General features: G+C 46.1%; 1 protein-coding gene across 11 annotated transcripts in view; it reads right to left on the minus strand.

The window, feature by feature from the left end:
* mical2a (microtubule associated monooxygenase, calponin and LIM domain containing 2a) overlaps nt 1–27,755 on the minus strand; it is a 253,781-nt gene that overhangs the window by 89,440 nt on the left and 136,586 nt on the right. For 9 of the 11 annotated variants that reach the window (XR_005944170.1, XM_041196942.1, XM_041196936.1 and 6 more), the window contains 4 exons: nt 26,606–26,722; nt 25,795–25,887; nt 4,176–4,283; nt 927–1,113 (listed from right to left, as the gene is read on the minus strand). Coding sequence is in view for 10 of the 11 variants with exons in the window: in XM_041196942.1 (XP_041052876.1) it covers nt 927–1,113; nt 4,176–4,283; nt 25,795–25,887; nt 26,606–26,722 (505 nt within the window). In the remaining variant the exon portion in view is untranslated. The remainder of the gene's footprint in view (nt 1–926; nt 1,114–4,175; nt 4,284–25,794; nt 25,888–26,605; nt 26,723–27,755) is intronic. The other 2 variants (XM_041196943.1, XM_041196944.1) reach the window with 2 other exon arrangements.

Consider the following 27,755-nt stretch of genomic DNA (forward strand, 5'->3'; position numbering starts at 1 on the left):
AGATTCTGGAAGTGTGACCCACACTTGTGACAAGGGCATGGGGGAAGTACACATATCTTTGAAGCTGACAGAACCAGTTGAGAAGACTGTTAACAAAACATATAAGATCCTTGGCTTCATAAACAGGAGCATAGATTTAAAAACAAGGAATCATAGAATCTTACAGCACATAGGAGGCCATTCGGCCCCTCATGCATCTAAAGCTCTTTGATGGAGCCATCCAATTAATCCAAGTTATCAATATTTTCCCTATAATGCTGCAATTTATCATCTTCAAATCCAACTCCAAACTGGAAAATTCCTCTCTGACCCCGTAAGACATGGAACACAATTTATTGTTTCAGGAATTGTATCTACCTCTTCCACAGAGTAATATCTGCTGCAGCCAGAAACAAGACCGGCTCTCTCACTCTCTCAAAAGGGGAACGAGGAGCATTGTCTCCATTTATCAGAGCAGATAAGAAACACAGGAACAGGAGAAGGCCATTCAGCTCCTCAACCTTGTCCCACCATTCAACTGCTGATCTGTATCTTACTCCATATATACACTATGCTTCTGCAGCCTGTAATCTCCTTACCCAACAAAAATCTATCAATCTCCATTATGAAATTTCCAATTGACCCCCAGCCTCAGCAGCTTTTTGGGTGGGAGGGGGTGAGAGTTCCAGATTTTCACTAGCCTCCTGACATCATCCCTGCATGATCTAGCTCTAATTTTAAGATTTTCTCTCTTGTTTTGGACTCCACACACAAGAGGAAATATTTGCACTCTCCATTTACCCTATCAAATCCTTTAATAATCTTAAATACCTCAGTTAGATAACATCTTAATCTCCCATACTTGAGGAAAACAAGCCTGGTCTATTTAAGCCATTTAATCCTATGAGTGCCCAATGGTTGGTGTGAAGGTGGGGCATTGCAATTACCTTCCTCCACACTGAAAGCGTAGGCTCCGAGCCGCAGTGTGGTAGAGCAGAAATCACACTTGAAGCATTCTCGATGGAAGAATTTACCATCCGCACTCAATCGCTCCATGACATAAACTCGCTTTTTACAGAAGTAGCAGGTATCACTGCCCCCGAGAGTCTGAGGGAACTCCTTTCGCAGCGACCCCTGCAAGGAGAAAGATTCAAGTGTATTACAAACAACGCATCAACCTTCCGCTGCTTGTGACATTTGTCCCCCGACCAATTTTCTTCTCTCTCTTCCTCTCAGCTCTATCACTTGACCAGACTCTCATGACAATTTTACCATGGACACTGTTCCTTGATGGTGAGTGGACACGGACTGATACCTTGCCAAATACCCATCTGTTTGCCATGAGTTGTGACAAGGAATATTTGACTGAAGCTGCGTCAGATCTGAGATTCGCCACATTAGCTCAGTAACCTGCACTCGGTATCTAGCCAATAACAAACTCAACAGCTAAACTTTGCACAGCAAGATCCCAGAAACAGCAGTTAGGATGGATGACCAGTTAATCAGTATAATGATTTTGGTTGAGGGTGGAATGTTGGCCAGATCACTAGGGCAATTTCTTGCTGTTCTTTGAAAAATATCATGCGATCATTTCCATTCAACAACACCACCATTTACATATATTTAGTACCTGTAACATTAATGTCCCAAGGTACCACAGGAGCATTATAAAACAAAGTATGACAGCAAACCACATAGGGAGCTATTAGGTCAGAAGAGGTAAGTTTTAAGCAGTGTCTTAAAGCAGAGAAGCATGGTAGAGTGGTGGAGAGGTATAGGGAAGGAATTTCAGAGCTTTGGTCCTAGGCATCTGAAGGTGTGGTCACTAACAGTGCAGCAATTAAAATAAGGGATGCACAAGAGACCAGAATTAGAGAAGCACAGATACCTCAGAGGGTTGTGGGGCTGAGGAAGTTACAGAGATAGGGAGAGGCAGGGACATGGAGGGATTTGAAAACAGAATTTTAAAATCAAGACATTGCTTGACCAGGACTCAATGTAGGTCAGCAAGCACAAGGGTGATAGAGGAATGGGACTTGGTGCAAGTTAAGACATAGGCAACAGAGTTGTGGATGACCTCAAGTTTACAGAGGGTAGAATGTGGGCGACCAGCTAGGAATGCGTTGGAATAGTCAAGCTTAGGGGTAACAAAGGCATGTCTGAGGGTTTCAACAGCAGGTGAGCTGGGACAGGGGTGATGTTATAGAGTTGGAAATAGGCAGTCTTGCTGATGGCACGATTATGAGATCCATCTGAACAGTTATTTGGTTTTGCTCCCAGTCCATTCCTGCACAAAGATCGTAAAATCCTCTTCCACCTCCCTAGCCGGACAGTTTTGTTGTCCATTGGAAGATGGATGGGTAGGTAGGGTCTCAGTTTAATGTTTCAACTGAAAGTCTGCATCTCCAACAGTGTAGCACTCCTTTGATACTGGGAGAGTCAGCCCAGGTTATGGATTCATGTCCTTGTAGTGGGAATTGAAACCACAAACTTCAGGCTCAGATGAGAGTGCAAACCCTGTGAATCAAAGCTGACATTTCAGGGTAGAAGCTAATGTTGGAGTTATTACTGTACAAAAGTTTAATCCATTCATTAAAAGTTCCCCTCTCCACTAGTTTAATGGAAGCATTGCTTAAAAAATCTAATGGCTGAGGTGAATTTGATAAAGTTTGGTACAATACCATCACTGGGAGTACTTTATATCATCAGATTAATATCAGAGCAATTTGTGCTATTAGATGTAATCATAAAGTGGTAGTCTTATTGGAGAAGCATCTTACACAGCAAAATTAGCAATCTTCAGTATTAACATTGCATAATCCTATCTTGAACTGTCAAAAAGATCAGAAGTTATCTTTATTTAACCTGACTACAATTTCACACAGTACAAGTGCCAAATGATTGGTTAGCAGTAATAAAAAGATAGTGCTGGGAATACTCAGCAGGTCTGGCAGCATCTGTAAAGAGAGAAACAGGGTTAACGTTTTGAGTCCAATATGACTCTTCTTATACTGAAGGAAAGTAGAAATGTTTTGGGTTTTATGCTGTTGAAAGTGGGGGGAGGGAGAAGAACAATGAAAGGGAAGGTCTGGGATAGGATAGCGGGTGGGAGAGATTAAATGACAAAGGTGAATTAGAAGTCAAAGGGAGTGGTAACAGTTGTGGTAAAGAATCAAAGCATTTGTCCAAAGTGAGTGTGAATGGTAAAATAATGAACAGCTCTGTCTGAAAGCAAAAAAGACACAGAAAAAACGTCATCACATGGCAATAAAAAGAAGTAAAATGGGAGACAGAGTTCATGGTCTGAAGTTGTTGAACTCAGTGTTGAGTCCAGAAGGCTGTAAAGTGCCTAACTAGAAGATGAGGTCCGTTCCTTGAGCATGCATGGAGCTTCACATTGAGTTCACTGGAATACTGCAGCAGGCTGAGGACAGAAATATGAGTATGAGAGCAACGTGCTTAATTAAAATGGCAAGCAACCGGAAGCTCGGGGTCATGCCTGCGGACTGAGTGGAGGTGTTCCACAAAGCGGTCACCCAATCTACCAAGCTTTCGTTTGCATGCCATTTTAATTCACCACCTTGCTCTCATGCATTAATTTATGTCCTTGGCCTGTTGCAGTGTTCCAGTGAAGCTCAACATAAACTGCAAAAACAGCACCTCATCTTCCAATTAGGCATTTTACAGACTCTGGACTCAACATTGAGTTCAACAACTTCAGACTATGAACTTTGCTTCCCATTTTAATTCTTTATTTTTTGCCATGTGATGATTTTGTTTTAAATGTTTTTTTTTACTTTCATTCAGAGCTGATCATTATTCTGCTGTTCACACTCACTCTGGACAAATGCTTTGATCCTTTACCACAACTACAACCGCTCCCTTTTACTTCCATTCCATCTTTGTCATTTAATCTCTCCTGCCCTCTATCATGTCCCAGACCTTCCCTTTTGTTCTTCTTCCCTCTCCCCCCTATCGACAGCATAAAACACATCACATTTCTACTTTCCTCCAGTTCTGGATATTCAGAATATTCGACTCGAAACGTTAACCCTCCTTCTCTCTTCACAGATGCTGCCAGACCTGCTGAGCATTTTCAGCACTCTTTTTTTATTTCAAATTTCCAGCATCCTCAGCATTTTGCTTTTATTTTAGGTTAGTTAGCTGTGTCTAACTACACCTAGTTCAAAGCTTACCAAGTCTGGCGAGGTTACCGCTGCTTTGGGCCGATGGTCAGTCTGGTAAAGCGTGACCAGAATTTCTGCCAGTGCTCCAATTACAGATGATACTTTTCCCACTGTCATCTACCATCACAGCAACAGAGAAAGGAGAAGAGAGGAGAGAGAGAGAGAAAAGATCAAGTCAAGGAAAATAAGGGAATACAGTTTGTTTGAAGATCAAGTGAAGAAAGAGAAGATGCCCACACTTTACGCCAGGTTATGATCCGAATTAAGTTCATAACACACAGCAAGGCATGGACAGAGCAGAATTGGACATTTATAATTAAGCAAAAGGCAAAGCCTGTAGTTGGGCATGCAAGGAAAACAAGTGATGAACTTTTCCGGACTTTGGGTTTTTCACCAGTTCCCAGCCACTCCTCACCTGGGCTCCTTCCTGTATCACACTCACCTCAATGTTCTGAGCATTTTCAGTGCTGCCTGCTGGGGTTCGCTTTCAGTTGTCCATCTGAGCTGACCTGCATCTCTGCCCACCCACTGATCACACACCCATGCAGCACCTGATCTCGCCCACTGCAACTATTGTTTCACTTTCGATTTGGACAGCATGGTTTGGATTTGGTTTGTTGTGTGCTCCTCTGTCTTTTCCCTTCCCTCAGTCACCCATTTCCTTTCCCCCATTGCAGTTGAGCCCCCTGCCACCTCCCCTTAGTGACCTACCAGCCACAATCCTTTTCCTTCGGGAATGTCCAGGTGAACATGCACGTTACCTTCCTCCCTGAAAATCCCATCCCCATCCTGATTCACTTCCATTACCTCCTCCTCCCCACCCCCAGGGTGTCTGCCTCCGAGTTCCACCAACCACCCTCAATGTCCCTTTTACCTCTACCATTGACCCTCACCGTCCCACCCTGCCACCCCATTCTGCCCTTGGTCATTCTCACCACTCCCTTATACCACGCCCACCTTCAGTTCGCTCCCCAGGAAGCAGTCATGGACCCACCAGACCCCACCCCCCCCTAAACCCCCACCCACTTGCGTGTTCATCTGGACATTCACCCCTCTGGACCCCTTCCCCCGCAAATTTTTACTCCCTCTGGACCCTTTCCCCCCCAGAACCCCTTCTCCCCCTCCAGACCCCTTCTCCTCCTCAGGACCTCTTCCTCCCCACCCCCCCACTGCTTCACCCATCCCCCTTCCTGACTCAGACACCCTCACTTCTTCCTCCAGCTTTACCCCTTCCTGGCTCCTTCCTCCACCCTTACTCCCTCCTCCTCCCTGAACTCCTTCCTCCTCCTGGGCTCCTTCCCCTCTCCACACATCTTCCCCCATCCAAACTCCTTCCCTGTTACCTTCCATTCCCCCCCTTACACCTACCTCCCCAGTTGGTATCTTCTCCCATTACCCCCACCCCCTCCGAACCTCACCCCCCCGACATCTTCATTCCCCCACCAACTTCATGGCCCTGAAACCTTCATTCCTCCCCCAACACCTTCATTCCGCCCTCCCAACATCACCCCCACCGACACCTTCATTCGCCCCTCCCAACCTCAACTCCCTCAGCCACCTTCATTCTGCCCACCCCCAACATCACCTCCACTGACACCTTCATTTCCCCTCTCCCAACCTCACCCCACCAAGACACCTTCATTACCCCCTTCCAACCTCACCACACCCCACAAGCACCACCCCCCCCACCACCCCGCCTGACACTTATTCCTCTCCAAGTCAATCCTAGACCTTTCTCTCCCACCCCCTCAATCATCATCTGTTGTGAGCATCAACGGGGACTTTCCAACTTCCATGAGCTGCTTCGCAGCTGAGTCATGTCCATGAGAATCCACCCAGTGTGCCATGGATGTTCCTCCAGCGTTCCGTTGCTGCCAGGCTCCAGCATCTTCTGCTCCTCGGATGTCCACGATCTGAGCAAGGCCCTGGCAATAAGTCCAGACTTCTGCACGTCACACTTGTCAAGACGTGTTCTGCACTGGTGTGTTTTCCTGCCGAGGTGGGCGGATGATACAGTGGGGGGGGATCAGTCCGTCAGGCTGGCCTCAATGATATGCTGATATATTACAATGAGGTCAAAGGACAAAACAGCTGCTTGATTGGCACAACATCCACAAACATTCACTCCCTCCACCACCTGCGCACAGTAGCAGCAGTGTGTGCCATCTACAAGATGCAGTGCAGAAATTCATCAAGGCTCCTTCGACAGCACCTTCCAAACCCATGACCACTACCATCTAGAAGGACAAGGACAGCAGATAGATGGGAACACCACCACCTAGAAGTTCCCTTCCAAGTTATTCACCATCCTGACTGGAAATATATCGCCGTTCCTTCACTGTTGCTAGGTCAAAATCCTAGAACTCTTCCTAACAGCACCTACACCATGGACTACAGCTGTTCAAGAAGGCAGCTCACCACCACCTTTTCAAGGGCAACTAGGGATGGGCAATAAATGCTGGCCCAGCCAGCGAAGCCCACATCCCGTGAGTGAATAAAAAAACAGGTTCCCAATGCCTGATGGCAGGGAACGCAGCTCACCAACAACAGGCTGAGCGGATGATCGCAAACTGATTTCACGACGTTGTGAAACCGATTTTTGCCCCTCTCGCCATATTGTCCGCCCATGCCATTGAACAACCCAAAGCCCCATCAAAAACCCCGGCCCTAGCCTCAGATTGGGGAGGTGTTCTGAGACATTTGTCTGGGGCAGCAACTATCATGGGCTTAACACTCACAAACAACTGAAAAGATAAAATTACGCACAAGGATTTCAAGAGGTGTTGCAAAACACATGCAAAGTTAGAGGAAGGAATCAGTGCGGAACAGAAAATGAACTCAACCATTGCCACCATTATTACATCATTAACAAAACAGACACATTAATAGTACTCTAGGTTTCTACTCTGCTCACTCTGCCAAGGCAGCCTTAGTGAAAAGCTGCATTGTTGGAATAAAATGTCATTAACTGGACCAAAACAGGAGCAGAATTTGCAGAGACTGAAAAACTTGATACCTGCTAGCTAAGTAGCAAAATTGGGACTTGGCAATTTGCAAATGTCAAGATGTTGGCATAAATGTGATATTATATAAATGAACTCAGCTTTCTGTGTACATATAATTCAACATATCAGTTATTGTTTCTATAACACAGCACAATTTACACAGCTAAAGCATACACGCAAAAAGTGGGTGTGGGATGTGGTTTCTATATAATATTGTAATAAGGCTGGAATACAAAGGGGTGAAAGTTATGCTCCAGTAATATTAATTTCTAGTTAGATCACATCTGAAATCACTGCGTTCAATTTTGGGCACTACAGCTCTGGAGGAACACAATGCAGATTCACCAGGATGATATCAGGGCTAAAAGGGTTGCATAGATTAGGCTTGAATTCCCTTGAATGAATATTATATGGGGTGTAATTGCGGTATTTATGATGATTAAAAGGATTTGATAGGTTAGAAAGAGGAAATAAATCTATTTCCTCTGGTAGCAGAACAGGACTAAGGAGGGAGATGAACCAACCACCACTCACCCCTCTAATCCCTTTTTAAGGCGAATCTGGATCAACACATAAGGGGAACTGAAGGATACGTTGATAGTTGGGTAAGGGTGTTGAGGGATATCAAACCATGGTGTGTAGATAGAAGTAACAGTGAGGACAGATCAGCAAAGTCCCAGTGACTGATTTGATCTGTTATTGGGTTAACTATATGTGTATGTTCTATACTCAAGGAATACAAGCCTAGTCTATGCTACCTCTCCTCATAATTTAAATCTTTTGGCCCCAATATCATTCTGGTGAACTCAGGCAACACCTCTACCAAGGCCATAATATCCTTCTTTTTAATAGGATCCAAGACAATTGGTGAAGCTGAAACCAAGACACAGATCTCTTCTTTATCGAGAGAGTTCATTGACTTGTTCAGTCTCACAGCTCTCCTCCCATTCCACCCAGTGTCCCAGCTGTCCACTATTTATAATGGCTGTGTTTGCTGCCAATGCCATGCATGTGTGGTTATACTGTTTTATTCAGTTACGTCATTGTGAGCGACAGGGTTGGCAGCGACCAGGACCAAAGATGGTGCTGCTCAAATCATTGTGGCGTGTTTTAGGTGACTTGGTATATGTTATTGGCTTTGTTTCTTCTTTATTTTAGGATTCTTTCTATTGGATTATTTGATTATTGTAAGATGCTGAAATGTGGTTTTAGTCTATTGGTTTTCATCCTTGTTTATCAAGATTCTCCCTTTCGATTCTTGTTTATTAAAAACTATTCTAATAAAGTCTGTAATAGGACAAGACACCAATGCAGATGCAGTCTCTCGAGGTTTTGTTTTCTGTTCACTAATTAATACGAGTTATTGATGGGCAGGGTTATGAGGAAAAGAGAAAAGTTTGTACATATGCCCAAGATACAGTTATGTAACGGTGAAGAAGAATTAACCAATTGTCTGAATCCTGTCTTTATAAAAGCGCATCAATACTCCACTGTTTCTCCACTGAGTGCTGCATTAGAAAATCAATTAGAAAACATTTGCCCAGGTTGTGGAATGCAAGGAGTTGATGCGAGTTCAGAAATGGGGATGAGCTCAGCACTTCCCAGGACACTGACGGTGTTGGAATCGGACTGAGAATTGAGAATTGGACTGTAGGAATGAGAATTAACAAAATGGGGGCAACAAATGTGGCGATCGACAATTCTTTCTCTCTCACGCCAAGCAGTTACAAACAGGTAGATGGTGTATGTGTGTGGCATACTGACGCACGTACAATGTTACTAGCAGGCTGGGCGCAGCGGAGTGATGTCAGTAGATTTCTATGCATGCATGGAAGGGTAAGGACGGCCATCTTGTGTGGCCATCTCACATCGGTAGGAGACACAGTGATTTACACTCTTGAGTACACCAATGAAACAAAAGACAAATTAGATTAAATAGCAAAACAAATAGGGGATAGTCCCTTAAAGGAACACTGCAACTAAAAACAAAATCTCAAACGAAACTTACAAACTTTAAACTAAAATGTGGTTCTGCAGAGGTCAACAATGCCCCCAAGCCCCTGCGGTGCCCACCTGTCACAGAAGGCCTCAATCATGTACGTGCCCCCTCTCCAAGGACTCCCGGCCATGAACATAGCCACGGAAGGGGGACGGACAGTCGGGTCAGACAACCCCCTCAACAGCCTGCTGCCTGGTCCTATTAATGGCCAACTTAGCCAGGCTCAAGAGCAGGCTTCCGAGAGGTCCTCCTCCCTTTTCATCCCCCTCCGCACCGGGCGCCTGACATAGTGATTTATATATTTTTTTGAGTAAAACAAATGGGGTCAAATCAACAAAGGGACAAATTATCAAATTAAGAGGGCGGAGTTGGTAGTCCCTTAAAGGGGCACCAACCAAAGATAAAATCACAAAGGAAACTTACAAAACTTTAAATCAAAATGCAGTTTGGGGGTCAATGATGCACCCCCGTCCCCTTGGTGCCTACTGGTCACGGAAGGCTTCAATCGTGCAAATGGACACCGCGTGCTCCCTTTTCAAGCCAGCTGTGGACATAGCTGTAGAAGAGGGGAAGACAGTCAGGCTGGACGACCCCCTCAACCGCCCACTGCCTGGACCTGTTAATTGCCAATTTGGCTAGGCTTAGCAGCAGGCTTATAAGGGAGGTCCTTTTCTCTTCTCGCCAACACTACCTGCTCCCCCCTTATCGGGTGCCTGACACAGTGTTCTCAAAGACCATTAATACCCATCACCTGTATCTATTAGCCTTAACAATTGTAATTAAAATGACACCAACAAGAAATTAACACTTATTGAGATGTGACCAGAACTGAACCCAGTTATCCCAGGTGTGGTCTAAACAGAGAGTTATACAATTGCAGCGTAGCTAATACCCATTTGTATTTCAGAAGTATCACAAAGCCCGTTGCATTATTCAGCTAAATTATGGTTGTATTCAGCTAAATTATGGTTGACCTGCATCTTAACTCCATTTAAGTGCAGCACACTTTCCAACTGTGATTTTGCAGCATAGGACACCAAATATTAAAAGGAATTCCAACGATAGGGCATTGACCTGAAACATTAACTTTATTTCTCTTTCCACAGACACCGCCTAGCCTGCTGAGTGGTTCCAGTATGTTTCATCTTAGCAAGGAGTTTCAGTTTGCTTAATGTACAACTATTTTCTGCTTGCATCTTGTTTAGTCATTCCAGGACCCATTATCTTTTGCTTAGGTTTAGGGAGGAAGGAGCAAAGGAAAACAAATTCCACCCATTTCCAACATACCAAACCAATCATTCCAGTTTAGCAGCTAAAATATCGTTCAGAAACCGGTTTCAATTAACCAAATTAACCCATCCCAACCATGTATTAATGTTTGCAGGCACTCAAAGGTTTTTGGTGCTTGTTAGTCACTGGTAATGCGGGTCAAACAATAGCGCCCTGTTGTACCACAGCTTTTGCATTTTCACACTGTTTGCTTGGAGAGTATTATTAGCCGAGGTACAGAATATAAGAACAGGGAGGTTATGCTGGAACTGTATAAATCATTAGTTAGGCCCCAGCTTGAGTACTGTGTGCAGTTCTTGTCACCTTGTTACAGAAAGAGTGTAATTGCACTAGAGAGGGCACAGAGAAGATTTACAAGGCTGTTGCCAGGACTGGAAAAAATGTAGCTATGAGGAAAGATTGGATAAGCTGTTGTAATATCGCTTTAAGAACGATGTCCCTTTAAGAAGCTCAACATGCAAATGAGCCAGTTGCCTGGATGGCATCATGTGACCAGGAGCCATGGTCTCTCATCATGTGACCAGGAGCCATGGTCTCTCACTGCACTATAGTACCCTAGACTACAGGATGTATTTAGAGATTACTCTACTGCTTATATTGATTTACCTGTAAATAAATCCCACCAGAGGTCCTCAAGCAAACAGAATCCATATACCTCATTTGTGTTAAATATAGATAGTACAAGGATATCACTACAGTTCTTCTTGGAACAGGGGAGATTTGACTGAGATGTGCAAAATTGTGAGGGGCCTGGATACAGTGTATAGGAAGGGCCTATTAACCTTAGCAGAGAGGTCAGTGACTAGGGGGCATAGATTTAAAGTGATTGGTAGAAAGATTAGAGGGAAGATGAAGAAAATCTTTTTTTCACCCAGAGGGTGGTAGGGGTCTGGAATTCACTTCCCGAATGGATAATAGAGGCAGAAACACTCAACTCAACTCACCTCAAATGTTGTAACCTGCAGGGCTCCAGACCAAATGGTGCAAAGTGGGATTAGGCTGGGTGGCTCGTTTCTTGGCTGGCACAGGCACAAGGGGCCGAGTGGCCTCTTTCTGTGCTGTAAACTTTCTATGATTCTACAATTCTCAGGCTGATTAACAGTCTGACAAACTGCAATGTCAACATTCCTTCCAAGGCTAGAACCGTTTTTCTCTCAACTGTTAGATCCGGTAGCCCTATATGGTGGGGAGGGGTTTTATGAGCTACCACAACCGAAACAATGAGAAGGGTGAGTCACCCATAGCCACCAGACACGAGGATATCAACCAGGAATTCCGAGCTAGAGATCTGGTATCCATTCGCTGTCTGAAGCAGGGTTCGAACCCAGGAACTCCTGACTCTGAGGCAGGAATGGACACAAGTGAGCTAACAGCTCAAACTTTTTTAAAGCTGGTTTAACAGAAGATCTATATTGCATAGCTGGACAGTTATCACTGGAACCAAATTCTTCATTGAAAGCTTCAACAACCTGCATGAATTAAGAACATACGAAATAAGAGCAGGAGTAGGCCATTCAGCCCTTCAAGCCTGCTCTACCATTATCATGGCCGACCTGATTGTAGCCTCAACTCCACATTCCTCCTATCCCTGATAACCTTTGACTCCTTTGTTAGTTACGAATCTATCTACCTCTGCCTTAAAAATATTCAATGACTCTGCCTCCACCGCTCTCCGGAGAAGAGAATTCCAAAGACTCACGGACCTCAGAGAAAAAATTTCTTCTCATCTTCATCTTAAGTGAGAGTCTCCTTATTTTAAAACTGGGTTTCCTATTTCTGGTCTCTCCCACAAGGGGAAACATCCTTTCAGCATCCGCCCAGGACATCCAAATCTCTTCGTACCTTAGAGCTCTGCAGTCTCTGGGTTTGGAAAATGGGACTTCTACTCAAAACCAAACATAGGCTTTTAGTGTCTACATTTCAGAACAGTTCTAAATAGGCCACTGAGAAACCTTACCCTCTGCTGCATGTTCTGACAAGTGGTAATGCCCAATGGATGGCAGCTCTGGAAGGCTGGCAACAATAGACTTGGTTTGTTTTATCCATGTGGCACACTCAGACATGAGGTGCTTTATAACGTGTTAATGTCACTTCAATGTCAGCAACCCTCAACAAGTTCAGTAAGATTACTTTGGTGCTGCCACCGAATGCATAAGATACCGTGTGTCACCAAGTTACCCACAGAACTCACTGGCTGTTCCGGTGGACTAGAGGGGCTTTTGTTTATTTGTTCTCAGGATGTGGATGATGGTGACAAGGCTGACGTTTATTGTCCATCCATTACAGCCCTTGAGAAGGCAGTGATGATGAACCGTCTTCCTGAATGGTTGAGAGCCCTTGTAATGATGGTGCTTTTAGAGTGTACTTTGGTAGGGAGTTCCAGGATATACAACCAACATCATCAAAACAGATGTCCTGGTCATTGCTGTTTGTGGGATCTTACTGTGCTCAAATTAGCTGCTGACATTGCAATAATGACAACACTTCATAAAGAACTGCATTGGCTGTAAAGTATTTTTTGATGACTTGAGATTGTGAAAGGCACTTTAGGGATGCAAGTTCTTCCTTTCTATTGGCCTGATAATGATGATAGAACTCTGAAAGCCTCCACGTCAGGATAGTGCATGACTTGGAGAGGCTAATGCTTTAATGTGAGAATTTGAAAAACCCAAAACTTGAGGATAGGTAAATCCAACTAGATTCTTTTCTCGCATCGGCGGAGAAGAAAAGAGTTGACGTTTCGAGTCCTCATGACCCTTCGACAGAACTTGAGTTCGAGTCCAGGAAAGAGCTGAAATATAAGCTGGTTTAAGGTGTGTGTGTGGGGGGCGGAGAGATAGAGAGACAGAGAGGTGGAGGGGGTTGGTGTGGTTGTAGCGACAAACAAGCAGTGATAGAAGCAGAATATCAAAAGATGTCAACAACAATAGTACAATAGAACACATAGGTGTTAAAGATAAAGTTGGTGATATTATCTAAACGAATGTGCTAATTAAGAATGGATGGTAGGGCACTCAAGGTATAGCTCTAGTGGGTTTTTTTTTTATTTTATATAATGGAAATAGGTGGGAAAAGGAAAATCTTTATAATTTATTGGGAAAAAAAAAGAGAAGGGGGAAACAGAAAGGGGGTGGGGATGGGGGAGGGGACTCACGACCTAAAGTTGTTGAATTCAATATTCAGTCCGGAAGGCTGTAAAGTCCCTAGTCGGAAGATGAGGTGTTGTTCCTCCAGTTTGCGTTGGGCTTCACTGGAACAATGCAGCAAGCCAAGGACAGACATGTGGGCAAGAGAGCAGGGTGGAGTGTTAAAATGGCAAGCGACAGGGAGGTTTGGGTCATTCTTGCGGACAGACCGCAGGTGTTCTGCAAAGCGGTCGCCCAGTTTACGTTTGGTCTCTCCAATGTAGAGGAGACCACATTGGGAGCAACGAATGCAGTAGACTAAGTTGGGGGAAATGCAAGTGAAATGCTGCTTCACTTGAAAGGAGTGTTTGGGTCCTTGGACGGTGAGGAGAGAGGAAGTGAAGGGGCAGGTGTTGCATCTTTTGCGTGGGCAAGGGGTTGTGCCATAGGAGGGGGTTGAGGAGTAGGGGGTGATGGAGGAGTGGACCAGGGTGTCCCGGAGGGAGCGATCCCTACGGAATGCCGATAAGGGGGGGTGAAGGGAAGATGTGTTTGGTAGTGGCATCATGCTGGAGTTGGCGGAAATGGCGGAGGATGATCCTTTGAATGCGGAGGCTGGTGGGGTGATAAGTGAGGACAAGGGGGACCCTATCATGTTTCTGGGAGGGAGGAGAAGGAGTGAGGGCGGATGCGCGGGAGATGGGCCGGACACGGTTGAGGGCCCTGTCAACGACCGTGGGTGGAAAACCTCGGTTAAGGAAGAAGGAGGACATGTCAGAGGAACTGTTTTTGAATGTAGCATCATCGGAACAGATGCGACGGAGGCGAAGGAACTGAGAGAATGGGATGGAGTCCTTACAGGAAGTGGGGTGTGAGGAGCTGTAGTCGAGATAGCTGTGGGTGTCGGTGGGTTTGTAATGGATATTGGTGGACAGTCTATCACCAGAGATTGAGACAGAGAGGTCAAGGAAGGGAAGGGAAGTGTCAGAGATGGACCACGTGAAAATGATGGAGGGGTGGAGATTGGAAGCAAAATTAATAAATTTTTCCAAGTCCTGACGAGAGCATGAAGCAGCACCGAAATAATCATCGATGTACCGGAGAAAGAGTTGTGGAAGGGGGCCGGAGTAGGACTGCAACAAGGAATGTTCCACATACCCCATAAAGAGACAGGCATAGCTGGGGCCCATGCGGGTACCCATAGCCACACCTTTTATTTGGAGGAAGTGAGAGGAGTTGAAGGAGAAATTGTTCAGCGTGAGAACAAGTTCAGCCAGACGGAGGAGAGTAGTGGTGGATGGGGATTGTTCGGGCCTCTGTTCGAGGAAGAAGCTAAGGGCCCTCAGACCATCCTGGTGGGGGATGGAGGTGTAGAGGGATTGGACGTCCATGGTGAAGAGGAAGCGGTAGGGGCCAGGGAACTGGAAATTGTTGATGTGACGTAAGGTGTCAGAGGAATCACGGATGTAGGTGGGTAGGGTCTGGACAAGGGGAGAGAGAAGGGAGTCAAGATAACGAGAAATGAGTTCTGTGGGGCAGGAGCAAGCTGAGACGATCGGTCTACCGGGGCAGTTCTGTTTGTGGATTTTGGGTAGGAGATAGAAGCGGGCCGTCCGAGGTTGGGCAACTATCAGGTTGGAAGCTGTGGGAGGGAGATCCCCAGAGGAGATGAGGTCAGTGACAGTCCTGGAAACAATGGCTTGATGTTCAGTGGTGGGGTCATGGTCCAGGGAGAGGTAGGAGGAAGTGTCTGCGAGTTGACGCTCAGCCTCCGCGTGGTAGAGGTCAGTGCGCCAGACAACAACAGCACCACCCTTGTCAGCGGGTTTGATGACAATGTCAGGGTTGGACCTGAGAGAATGGAGTGCAGTAAGTTCAGAGAGAGACAGGTTAGAATGGGTGAGAGGAGCAGAGAAATTGAGACGACTAATGTCGCGCCGACAGTTCTCAATGAAAAGATCGAGAGAAGGTAAGAATCCAGAGGGAGGGGTCCAGGTGGAGGGAGAATATTGAAGATGGGTAAAAGGATCCGTTGAACTGGGAGAGGACTCCTGCCCAAAGAAGTGAGCCCGGAGACGAAGACGGCGGAAGAAGAGTTCAGTATCATGCCGAGCCCGAAATTCATTGAGGTGAGGGCGTAAGGGTATGAAACTAAGTCCTTTGCTGAGCACTGAACGTTCAGCATCGGAGAGGGGAAGGTCAGGGGGTATAGTGAATACACGGCTGGGGTTGGGATTGGAAGATGGGGTGGGGACGGAGGGACAGGCAGGGGTGGAGGGTCCTAGATGGGTGTTGGTGTCGATGAGTTGTTGGAGCTTGCGTTCCTTAGCACTTGAGAGAAAGAGAAAAAGTTTCTTGTTGAGGCGTCGGATGAGCCGAAGGATAAAATGAAACTGGGGGCACGCGCAGCTTTGAAAAAGGGTACGGCGGTGCTGCTGGAGGGAGAGGTCGAGTGTGTTCATATGGCGGCGCATGGCACTGAGAGTGGATTTCAGAATGTGACGGGAACAGCAGTCCGAGAAACGTTTTATGTCCCGGAGATACCTGTAATCCTGGGTGGGTTCGAAACATGAGGGGTGGAATTTCAGTTGAAATCCATGTGGGGTAAGTCGGAGACGGAGACAGTCACTGAGAAAGGAGATATGGCTGTGAAAGCGGGTTTTAGTAAACACCTTGTCAAACACTAGGAGAGAAATGGAAAGCAATGAAGGTGAACAAGGCAACAGAGAAATCCGGAAATCTTGTCGCAGAGAGGAACAGAACTTCTTCAAGGAGGTAGGCATTTCTTGAAGAGCAGTGGCAGTCAATTAAACACAGAGATAAAAACAAAAAAACTGCGGATGCTGGAAATCCAAAACAAAAACAGAACTACCTGGAAAAACTCAGCAGGTCTGGCAGCATCGGCGGAGAAGAAAAGAGTTGACGTTTCGAGTCCTCATGACCCTTCGACAGAACTTGAGTTCGAGTCCAGGAAAGAGCTGAAATATAAGCTGGTTTAAGGTGTGTGTGTGGGGGGCGGAGAGATAGAGAGACAGAGAGGTGGAGGGGGTTGGTGTGGTTGTAGCGACAAACAAGCAGTGATAGAAGCAGAATATCAAAAGATGTCAACAACAATAGTACAATAGAACACATAGGTGTTAAAGATAAAGTTGGTGATATTATCTAAACGAATGTGCTAATTAAGAATGGATGGTAGGGCACTCAAGGTATAGCTCTAGTGGGTTTTTTTTTATTTTATATAATGGAAATAGGTGGGAAAAGGAAAATCTTTATAATTTATTGGGAAAAAAAAAAAAAAGAGAAGGGGGAAACAGAAAGGGGGTGGGGATGGGGGAGGGGACTCACGACCTAAAGTTGTTGAATTCAATATTCAGTCCGGAAGGCTGTAAAGTCCCTAGTCGGAAGATGAGGTGTTGTTCCTCCAGTTTGCGTTGGGCTTCACTGGAACAATGCAGCAAGCCAAGGACAGACATGTGGGCAAGAGAGCAGGGTGGAGTGTTAAAATGGCAAGCGACAGGGAGGTTTGGGTCATTCTTGCGGACAGACCGCAGGTGTTCTGCAAAGCGGTCGCCCAGTTTACGTTTGGTCTCTCCAATGTAGAGGAGACCACATTGGGAGCAACGAATGCAGTAGACTAAGTTGGGGGAAATGCAAGTGAAATGCTGCTTCACTTGAAAGGAGTGTTTGGGTCCTTGGACGGTGAGGAGAGAGGAAGTGAAGGGGCAGGTGTTGCATCTTTTGCGTGGGCAAGGGGTTGTGCCATAGGAGGGGGTTGAGGAGTAGGGGGTGATGGAGGAGTGGACCAGGGTGTCCCGGAGGGAGCGATCCCTACGGAATGCCGATAAGGGGGGTGAAGGGAAGATGTGTTTGGTAGTGGCATCATGCTGGAGTTGGCGGAAATGGCGGAGGATGATCCTTTGAATGCGGAGGCTGGTGGGGTGATAAGTGAGGACAAGGGGGACCCTATCATGTTTCTGGGAGGGAGGAGAAGGAGTGAGGGCGGATGCGCGGGAGATGGGCCGGACACGGTTGAGGGCCCTGTCAACGACCGTGGGTGGAAAACCTCGGTTAAGGAAGAAGGAGGACATGTCAGAGGAACTGTTTTTGAATGTAGCATCATCGGAACAGATGCGACGGAGGCGAAGGAACTGAGAGAATGGGATGGAGTCCTTACAGGAAGTGGGGTGTGAGGAGCTGTAGTCGAGATAGCTGTGGGTGTCGGTGGGTTTGTAATGGATATTGGTGGACAGTCTATCACCAGAGATTGAGACAGAGAGGTCAAGGAAGGGAAGGGAAGTGTCAGAGATGGACCACGTGAAAATGATGGAGGGGTGGAGATTGGAAGCAAAATTAATAAATTTTTCCAAGTCCTGACGAGAGCATGAAGCAGCACCGAAATAATCATCGATGTACCGGAGAAAGAGTTGTGGAAGGGGGCCGGAGTAGGACTGCAACAAGGAATGTTCCACATACCCCATAAAGAGACAGGCATAGCTGGGGCCCATGCGGGTACCCATAGCCACACCTTTTATTTGGAGGAAGTGAGAGGAGTTGAAGGAGAAATTGTTCAGCGTGAGAACAAGTTCAGCCAGACGGAGGAGAGTAGTGGTGGATGGGGATTGTTCGGGCCTCTGTTCGAGGAAGAAGCTAAGGGCCCTCAGACCATCCTGGTGGGGGATGGAGGTGTAGAGGGATTGGACGTCCATGGTGAAGAGGAAGCGGTAGGGGCCAGGGAACTGGAAATTGTTGATGTGACGTAAGGTGTCAGAGGAATCACGGATGTAGGTGGGAAGGGTCTGGACAAGGGGAGAGAGAAGGGAGTCAAGATAACGAGAAATGAGTTCTGTGGGGCAGGAGCAAGCTGAGACGATCGGTCTACCGGGGCAGTTCTGTTTGTGGATTTTGGGTAGGAGATAGAAGCGGGCCGTCCGAGGTTGGGCAACTATCAGGTTGGAAGCTGTGGGAGGGAGATCCCCAGAGGAGATGAGGTCAGTGACAGTCCTGGAAACAATGGCTTGATGTTCAGTGGTGGGGTCATGGTCCAGGGAGAGGTAGGAGGAAGTGTCTGCGAGTTGACGCTCAGCCTCCGCGTGGTAGAGGTCAGTGCGCCAGACAACAACAGCACCACCCTTGTCAGCGGGTTTGATGACAATGTCAGGGTTGGACCTGAGAGAATGGAGTGCAGTAAGTTCAGAGAGAGACAGGTTAGAATGGGTGAGAGGAGCAGATATGAACACACTCGACCTCTCCCTCCAGCAGCACCGCCGTACCCTTTTTCAAAGCTGCGCGTGCCCCCAGTTTCATTTTATCCTTCGGCTCATCCGACGCCTCAACAAGAAACTTTTTCTCTTTCTCTCAAGTGCTAAGGAACGCAAGCTCCAACAACTCATCGACACCAACACCCATCTAGGACCCTCCACCCCTGCCTGTCCCTCCGTCCCCACCCCATCTTCCAATCCCAACCCCAGCCGTGTATTCACTATACCCCCTGACCTTCCCCTCTCCGATGCTGAACGTTCAGTGCTCAGCAAAGGACTTAGTTTCATACCCTTACGCCCTCACCTCAATGAATTTCGGGCTCGGCATGATACTGAACTCTTCTTCCGCCGTCTTCGTCTCCGGGCTCACTTCTTTGGGCAGGAGTCCTCTCCCAGTTCAACGGATCCTTTTACCCATCTTCAATATTCTCCCTCCACCTGGACCCCTCCCTCTGGATTCTTACCTTCTCTCGATCTTTTCATTGAGAACTGTCGGCGCGACATTAGTCGTCTCAATTTCTCTGCTCCTCTCACCCATTCTAACCTGTCTCTCTCTGAACTTACTGCACTCCATTCTCTCAGGTCCAACCCTGACATTGTCATCAAACCCGCTGACAAGGGTGGTGCTGTTGTTGTCTGGCGCACTGACCTCTACCACGCGGAGGCTGAGCGTCAACTCGCAGACACTTCCTCCTACCTCTCCCTGGACCATGACCCCACCACTGAACATCAAGCCATTGTTTCCAGGACTGTCACTGACCTCATCTCCTCTGGGGATCTCCCTCCCACAGCTTCCAACCTGATAGTTGCCCAACCTCGGACGGCCCGCTTCTATCTCCTACCCAAAATCCACAAACAGAACTGCCCCGGTAGACCGATCGTCTCAGCTTGCTCCTGCCCCACAGAACTCATTTCTCGTTATCTTGACTCCCTTCTCTCTCCCCTTGTCCAGACCCTTCCCACCTACATCCGTGATTCCTCTGACACCTTACGTCACATCAACAATTTCCAGTTCCCTGGCCCCTACCGCTTCCTCTTCACCATGGACGTCCAATCCCTCTACACCTCCATCCCCCACCAGGATGGTCTGAGGGCCCTTAGCTTCTTCCTCGAACAGAGGCCCGAACAATCCCCATCCACCACTACTCTCCTCCGTCTGGCTGAACTTGTTCTCACGCTGAACAATTTCTCCTTCAACTCCTCTCACTTCCTCCAAATAAAAGGTGTGGCTATGGGTACCCGCATGGGCCCCAGCTATGCCTGTCTCTTTATGGGGTATGTGGAACATTCCTTGTTGCAGTCCTACTCCGGCCCCCTTCCACAACTCTTTCTCCGGTACATCGATGATTATTTCGGTGCTGCTTCATGCTCTCGTCAGGACTTGGAAAAATTTATTAATTTTGCTTCCAATCTCCACCCCTCCATCATTTTCACGTGGTCCATCTCTGACACTTCCCTTCCCTTCCTTGACCTCTCTGTCTCAATCTCTGGTGATAGACTGTCCACCAATATCCATTACAAACCCACCGACACCCACAGCTATCTCGACTACAGCTCCTCACACCCCACTTCCTGTAAGGACTCCATCCCATTCTCTCAGTTCCTTCGCCTCCGTCGCATCTGTTCCGATGATGCTACATTCAAAAACAGTTCCTCTGACATGTCCTCCTTCTTCCTTAACCGAGGTTTTCCACCCACGGTCGTTGACAGGGCCCTCAACCGTGTCCGGCCCATCTCCCGCGCATCCGCCCTCACTCCTTCTCCTCCCTCCCAGAAACATGATAGGGTCCCCCTTGTCCTCACTTATCACCCCACCAGCCTCCGCATTCAAAGGATCATCCTCCGCCATTTCCGCCAACTCCAGCATGATGCCACTACCAAACACATCTTCCCTTCACCCCCCTTATCGGCATTCCGTAGGGATCGCTCCCTCCGGGACACCCTGGTCCACTCCTCCATCACCCCCTACTCCTCAACCCCCTCCTATGGCACAACCCCTTGCCCACGCAAAAGATGCAACACCTGCCCCTTCACTTCCTCTCTCCTCACCGTCCAAGGACCCAAACACTCCTTTCAAGTGAAGCAGCATTTCACTTGCATTTCCCCCAACTTAGTCTACTGCATTCGTTGCTCCCAATGTGGTCTCCTCTACATTGGAGAGACCAAACGTAAACTGGGCGACCGCTTTGCAGAACACCTGCGGTCTGTCCGCAAGAATGACCCAAACCTCCCTGTCGCTTGCCATTTTAACACTCCACCCTGCTCTCTTGCCCACATGTCTGTCCTTGGCTTGCTGCATTGTTCCAGTGAAGCCCAACGCAAACTGGAGGAACAACACCTCATCTTCCGACTAGGGACTTTACAGCCTTCCGGACTGAATATTGAATTCAACAACTTTAGGTCGTGAGTCCCCTCCCCCATCCCCACCCCCTTTCTGTTTCCCCCTTCTCTTTTTTTTTTTTCCCAATAAATTATAAAGATTTTCCTTTTCCCACCTATTTCCATTATATAAAATAAAAAAAAAAACCCACTAGAGCTATACCTTGAGTGCCCTACCATCCATTCTTAATTAGCACATTCGTTTAGATAATATCACCAACTTTATCTTTAACACCTATGTGTTCTATTGTACTATTGTTGTTGACATCTTTTGATATTCTGCTTCTATCACTGCTTGTTTGTCGCTACAACCACACCAACCCCCTCCACCTCTCTGTCTCTCTATCTCTCCGCCCCCCACACACACACCTTAAACCAGCTTATATTTCAGCTCTTTCCTGGACTCGAACTCAAGTTCTGTCGAAGGGTCATGAGGACTCGAAACGTCAACTCTTTTCTTCTCCGCCGATGCTGCCAGACCTGCTGAGTTTTTCCAGGTAGTTCTGTTTTTGTTTTGGATTTCCAGCATCCGCAGTTTTTTTGTTTTTAGATTCTTTTCTCCTTCACTAAACATCTTTGCAAGAACACTTATGGTTATCAAAGAGTGTATGCGCTCACATACCACTTTCATATTCAGGAATTCCCATCCAGTTCTCTCCTCCTTGTTCATACTAGGCAGTAGAGTCCTTCCAAGATTTTCATCCCTTAGGTTAACCCCTTCTCTGCTAATCTTGCTTTCATGCCTTTTCCTTTGGTCGCCATCACTCTCCCATCTCTCGTTTTCTTCCCATCTCCTTCTGTCCCTGTCTCGCCTGCTCTATCCCTCTGTTTATCCCACTAATCCCCCCTCCCCCTCTAACCTCCTCTCTCTCTCCCCGTTAATCTTCCAAACCTCTCTCTCTCCCACCAATCCTCCCTTTCTCTGCCCCCTAATCCTCCCTCCCCCGACCTTCTCTTCCCCTCTAATCCTCTCTTTCTCCTTGAACAATCTTTCCCCCAACTAATTTTCTCTCTCTCCCCACCTCTAACCCTCTCTTTCTCTCACTTCCTCTAGCCCTCTTTTTCTCTCTCCCTTTTTCCTTGAACACACTCTCTCCTCCCTCTAACCCTCCCTGTCTAACCCTCTTTCTCTCCCTGTCTAACCATTCCTTCCCACCCATCCACCCTCTCTCTTTCTCTCTCTGCCTGTCCCTCTGTCTAACCCTTCTCTGTCTCATGGATATAGAGAATGAGATTTTTAACTGGCCACATTTACATTTATTGCAAAATAAAACAGATATGTAAAAGTTCAGATCCAAAATTATACTCATTACCATTAAGCAGCTTGGGCAACTCAACCTTGTAAATAGGCAGTCTTCAGGTGCTTAGGTCCTGGAATTCCCTCCCTACATCTCTCCACCTCTCTCTCTCTTCCTTTAAAATGCTCTTTAAAACCTGCTTCTTTGGCCAAGCTTTTGATCACCTGTCCTAATATCTTTTTATGAAGCTTGGTGTCAATTTTTATCTAATAATCCTCCTGTGAAGTGCCTTGGGACATTTTGCTAGGTTAATGGTACTAGCTAAATATAAGCTGTTGTTGTCTTGTGGAATAGTTCACAAGTTTGACATGCTGGGCATGGTTGTAAATCTTATTATTTTGAACAAAAGGAGCACCAATTACTGGCATGATACACTCTTGCTGCAGTTACATATCTTGTACTTGCTTCAAGCATTTTTATTTTAAAGCTCGTCATGCATTCTTCAGCACCCAAGGAATGGACATTCTGAGCAACACCATGAGACTTGTGTCTCAGGTTAGATCTACCTGAGTGTAACAGTACTGGCTGCAGTTGGAGGATTGAGAAGCTGTGGTTTTGCTCGAACAACAGACTACACCGCGAGAAGCATCACGTGTAGAAATCTAAGAGAGGACAGAATATACAGCACTCATGGCTTCTGAAACACAAGTTTTTTCAGACCCCACTACTTGGCTCATTTTGCAAACCTATCTCATGTCATCTCTCCTGTGTTATCGCTAAATCGAAAAGCTTCTTTGGAGGTTGAGGGAGTTCAGTTATGTGGAGAGACTGGAGAAGCAAGGATTGTTTTCCCTAGAGTGGAGAAGGTTAAGAGACTTAATAGAAGTATTCAAGATCATGATATGTTTTGACAGAGTAAATAAGGAGAAACAGTTTTCAGTGGCAGGTGAGTTGGTGACCAGATAACATAGATCCTAGATAATCGGCAAAAGAACCAAAGGGAGAGATGCAAAAATATACTTTATTTTTACATGACTTCTCACCTGGAATACACTACCTGAAGAGTGGTGGAAGCAGATTCAATAGAAACTTTCAAAAGGAAATTTGATAAGCAAATACTTGAAAATGAGATATCTGCAGGGCTACAAGGAAAGAACCGGAGGTGTGGAACCAATTGGATAGCTCTTTCAAAGAGCCAGCACAGGCACAATGGGCTGAAGGGTCCCCTGCTGTGTCATATGATTCTATGGTCCTTGACAGCATAAAGCTGAAACCATGCAACTTGGAACTAATCCTTTTAATGATTAGATGCACTAATAGTTGTTCTTTAGAGTGACAATTGCTTTTTTAAATACATTTGCTCGAGGGCATGGCTGAAATTGGGAAGGTCAGCATTTATTCGCAGTGCTCTGACCACTTGGAGACCCTTCACCTTGAACTTTTGTGCAGTGATTGCCTATGTTGCAGACCACTCCAGCAGGATACTGAATCAACTATAAAGTGTAGGCTGGACCTCGCAGGGATGGCCCTGATGGTTTGTTTGTGTTTTTTCTCCCTGACAGATTTCCGTGGTGCACAAGTTACTAGATTAATTTGATTCGGTTTCACATTTTCCCACAGTGGGATTTGAACTCAGAACCTCTGAGTTTTTCATTCAGCACTGAAAACTGTTATAACTATTGTATCCATTCCCAAACACATAACAGCTACAAGTAAACAAAAATGATGGAATGTGGTCCAACAGAATTTTTAAAAAGGACAATATAAACAGAAAGAGAAATAAAATGTGCCACAAAACCCAACTTCACAGAAAGTTCCCCCTCATCCAAGGGTTATCAATGATAAAGGTCCTTTATTTGAAGAGAGAGGAACTCTCCTGGTGTCCTGGTATCTTGTTGCCATTCTTCTCATCACAACAGAGCTTCTTGTACCACGGTCACCAGAAACAACCCAAAGTGCTTCACCTTCATCAAATTCCATTGACTATTGTAAGAGAATGGAGCAGCCATTTTATACACAAGCAACCTGAGGCTGTCTAATTCCATATGATGGGAAAAACTTATAATGGGATGTCTAGTTTGACTATTCATTTGATGGTCTCCTTCAACAGATCTTAGTGGACAGGTAGGTAGGATGTGCTCCATGGTCTAGGACTCAGGGCTATAATTGCATTTCAGGCTGTCCCTCTCCTTCCACTTATGGAGTAGGTGGACACGTCACCCAGGTCTGTGTGGATTTGGTTGAGCGCTGTCCACTGTCCTCGAGAGAGGTTAAAGCTGCTGTTGGATCAGTCATGAGGTGTTGGTTCTTTATGCTGCATGCATTCCCCAATTCCATCCATTTGGGTGGTAGGCTGATAACAGGCAGGTATGTGGAATTAATGACAACTACCCGTGGTCTCCGTGTGCGTGTTAGTTCATCAAGAAATCTCCAGCCAATATCTTCAAGAGGACAACCTTGAGGTAAGTGGCCAGCTTATTAGTCTTTGGTTGTGTTGGCTGGGGGAGAACCTTGGGCAGGACACCAGTAGAGTACCTCTCACTTCAAATAGAGGATCTTTATCAGGCACCTAAAGAGGTTTGATATTTCTTTCAGTCCCGCTCAACAGTGAAATGCTAGCCCGGATTATGGTCTTGAGTACCTTGAGTGGGTCTTGAATCCATGGCCTTCTGACTGAGAGGCAACAGCTTTATCCACTTAGGTTAACAGACACTTATTATTCTTTCTTTTAGAAGACTGCATGTCTTAATCACTTGAAAGGAAGGTATTTTCACAATACTGTGTTTGAAAGGACAAATAGAATATCAAGGCACTGGAGAAGGTGCAAAGATCATTTACGTGGATGACACCAGGAACTGGAAGGATAAAACTAACAAGTAAGACTCAACAGGCAGGGACTCTTTTCTCTAGAAAAGAGAAGACTGAGGGGTGACCTGATAGAGGTCTTTACAATTACAAAGGAGCTTGACAGAGTAGATGTAGAAGAAGATATTTCCATTTGTGGTCGAGGCCAGAACTTGGGGCCATAAATATAAGATAGTAACTAATACATCCAATAGGGGGTGGTTAGAATATGGAACTCACTAACACATGGACTGGTTGAGTCAAATAGCATTAATACATTTAAGGGAAAGCTGGTTAAACACGAGGAAGAAAGGAATAGAAGCTGATTTTAACCAAATTGTGCCAATTCTTTGATTTGGCAAATTGTACATGGAGGGAAAGGGCTGTTTCTTATTCTGTGCTTACATGTGCCAACTCAGCAACTTATTCTTGGACTCCTCTTCGACTTTATTGCATGATCACGAAGTCTGACATGCGGTTGGACACTCACCTCCGTTTCAGCCTTGATCTGGCTACCGGATTGGTCTTTACTGCTTAAAAACATCTTTTCCAAGTTAATGGCTGCCGCCTGCACGCTGCGTATCTGATCTCAGAGGACAAAAGTTACACGGGGCAGAATGGGAACAGGAGTGAAAGAGAGAGGAGAAAGACCATAGATAAAAAGGCAAAGATAAGTACAGAGAAAATGCAAAGCACAAGATCTAGATTAACATTTCCAGGAGCAAAAACAGGCTAAAGAGCAGGATTCATTGTTGACCATATTTGCAGAGAGAACACTTAGTGTCTCTATATGATAATTCTGTTCACTACTTTAACAGTGTTAACAGAAGTGTTAAAATCTGCTTAACCTTAAACATGCACTCTCTAAAACATACATAATAGTGCTAAAGAGGAAAATAAGGGGATTTTTTTTTAAACACAGCAAATTGTTATGATCTGAAACATGATGCCTGAAGGAGCTGTGGAAGCTCAAAAGGAATTGGATAACTAATTGCAAAAGATTTATTTGCAGGGCTATAGGGTAGGAGCAGGGCAGTGGGACTAATTGGATAGCTCTTTCAAAGAGCTGGCACAGGCACGATGGGCCAAATGGCATCCCCATGTGCCTTATGATTCTGTAGTTTTCTGTTGCTAATATAGGGAGAGCTAATGGACACTAATTAACATTAACAACTGACTTCAAAATGCTCCACTTTCCATGTGTAAACCAGTTCTTGCTTTTAGACACCCCATAGAGAGCTTAAAAGTTACGCACAAAGTTGCTTAGCATTGGCAGCGGACAGCTCTAAGCTAGGCAATACCTGTGTTGGAGGATCAGGTGGGTGAGCCATGTCAGACAGCGAAGAGGAAGCAGAGTCATGGGTGGAGCGAGCAGTGTTGGAGAGAGAATGGGATGAGCTTGTGTCGGACAGAGACGCCTGTTAGGGCCAGCGTTGGAACACATGATGGGAATGTAGAAGAAATAGCCCAGGAGAAACAAAAGAACAAGAGCAAAGCTGAATATGGGTTGTGTTAACAGAATGACGCAAAAAGCAAGTGAGGGTTATTTAGAGCACTGGAATTCCTAATGGGAGCATTGCTTGAATGGAGCATGGGTTTAAAATTCAGCATTTCACCACTGATTCTCTATCCAGTGCTCCCTCTCAGTGCAACTCCCATGGGGAGCACTGAATTTACCTTATAGAATTATTTGATAAATGATGGATGACTGATGAACAGCAGATCACTCTTTCTAACCTACATATTCAAGACCGTGTAAGACATGTTTCCATTGAAAACAGATTAAGAGTGGAACTTAACCACTTGGGAGAATCCAATCTATGTATCTGCTAAAGGAAAACAAAGGTCACAATTTCAAGTTGCTCAAGGCCACATCTAGGCTAGATGTCAAATGGCGATTCTTTTCCCAGAGAATAGCGGATCTCTAGGAAGACAGATTGCCCACCAATGTTCACCATTCGGAGCACATGGAAGCAACTCCAAACAAGGTGTCCGCACCCTCAATGGAAGAGATGACAATAGTGAAGAAACAAGGTGAATCCATAGTGACTGGTGGAATGGTATGGGAATTCAAATTTACAGCCAGAAATTATAAACCAGAAAACAGGGACAGCTCTGACAGGTTACAACCAAAATTCTATTTTATGGGATATAGTTTAAAAATGGCAGAAGGGGAAAATCCCAAGTGTGGGGGAGAGGAGGTGAATCCCCAATATGGGGGTGGGATAAATTGTCAGTGTAGGGGAGGGGGGAAGAGGGTAGAATCCCCAGTGTGGGGGATGAAAGGGGAGAGGTCGTGGAAAGTCCCAGTGTAGGGGAGGGAGTGGCGCAGCTCCAGTGTGGGGGAAAAAATCCAAGTGTCGGTGGGATTGGGGAGAAAGCCCAGTGTGGGAGAGGAAGAGGCAAAGCCCTTCTGTGAGAGAGGGGTTGGCGAAGACCAAGTGTGGGGAA

The sequence above is a fragment of the Carcharodon carcharias genome, chromosome 10 (assembly GCF_017639515.1).
Source record: "Carcharodon carcharias isolate sCarCar2 chromosome 10, sCarCar2.pri, whole genome shotgun sequence".
Lineage (NCBI taxonomy): Eukaryota > Metazoa > Chordata > Chondrichthyes > Lamniformes > Lamnidae > Carcharodon > Carcharodon carcharias.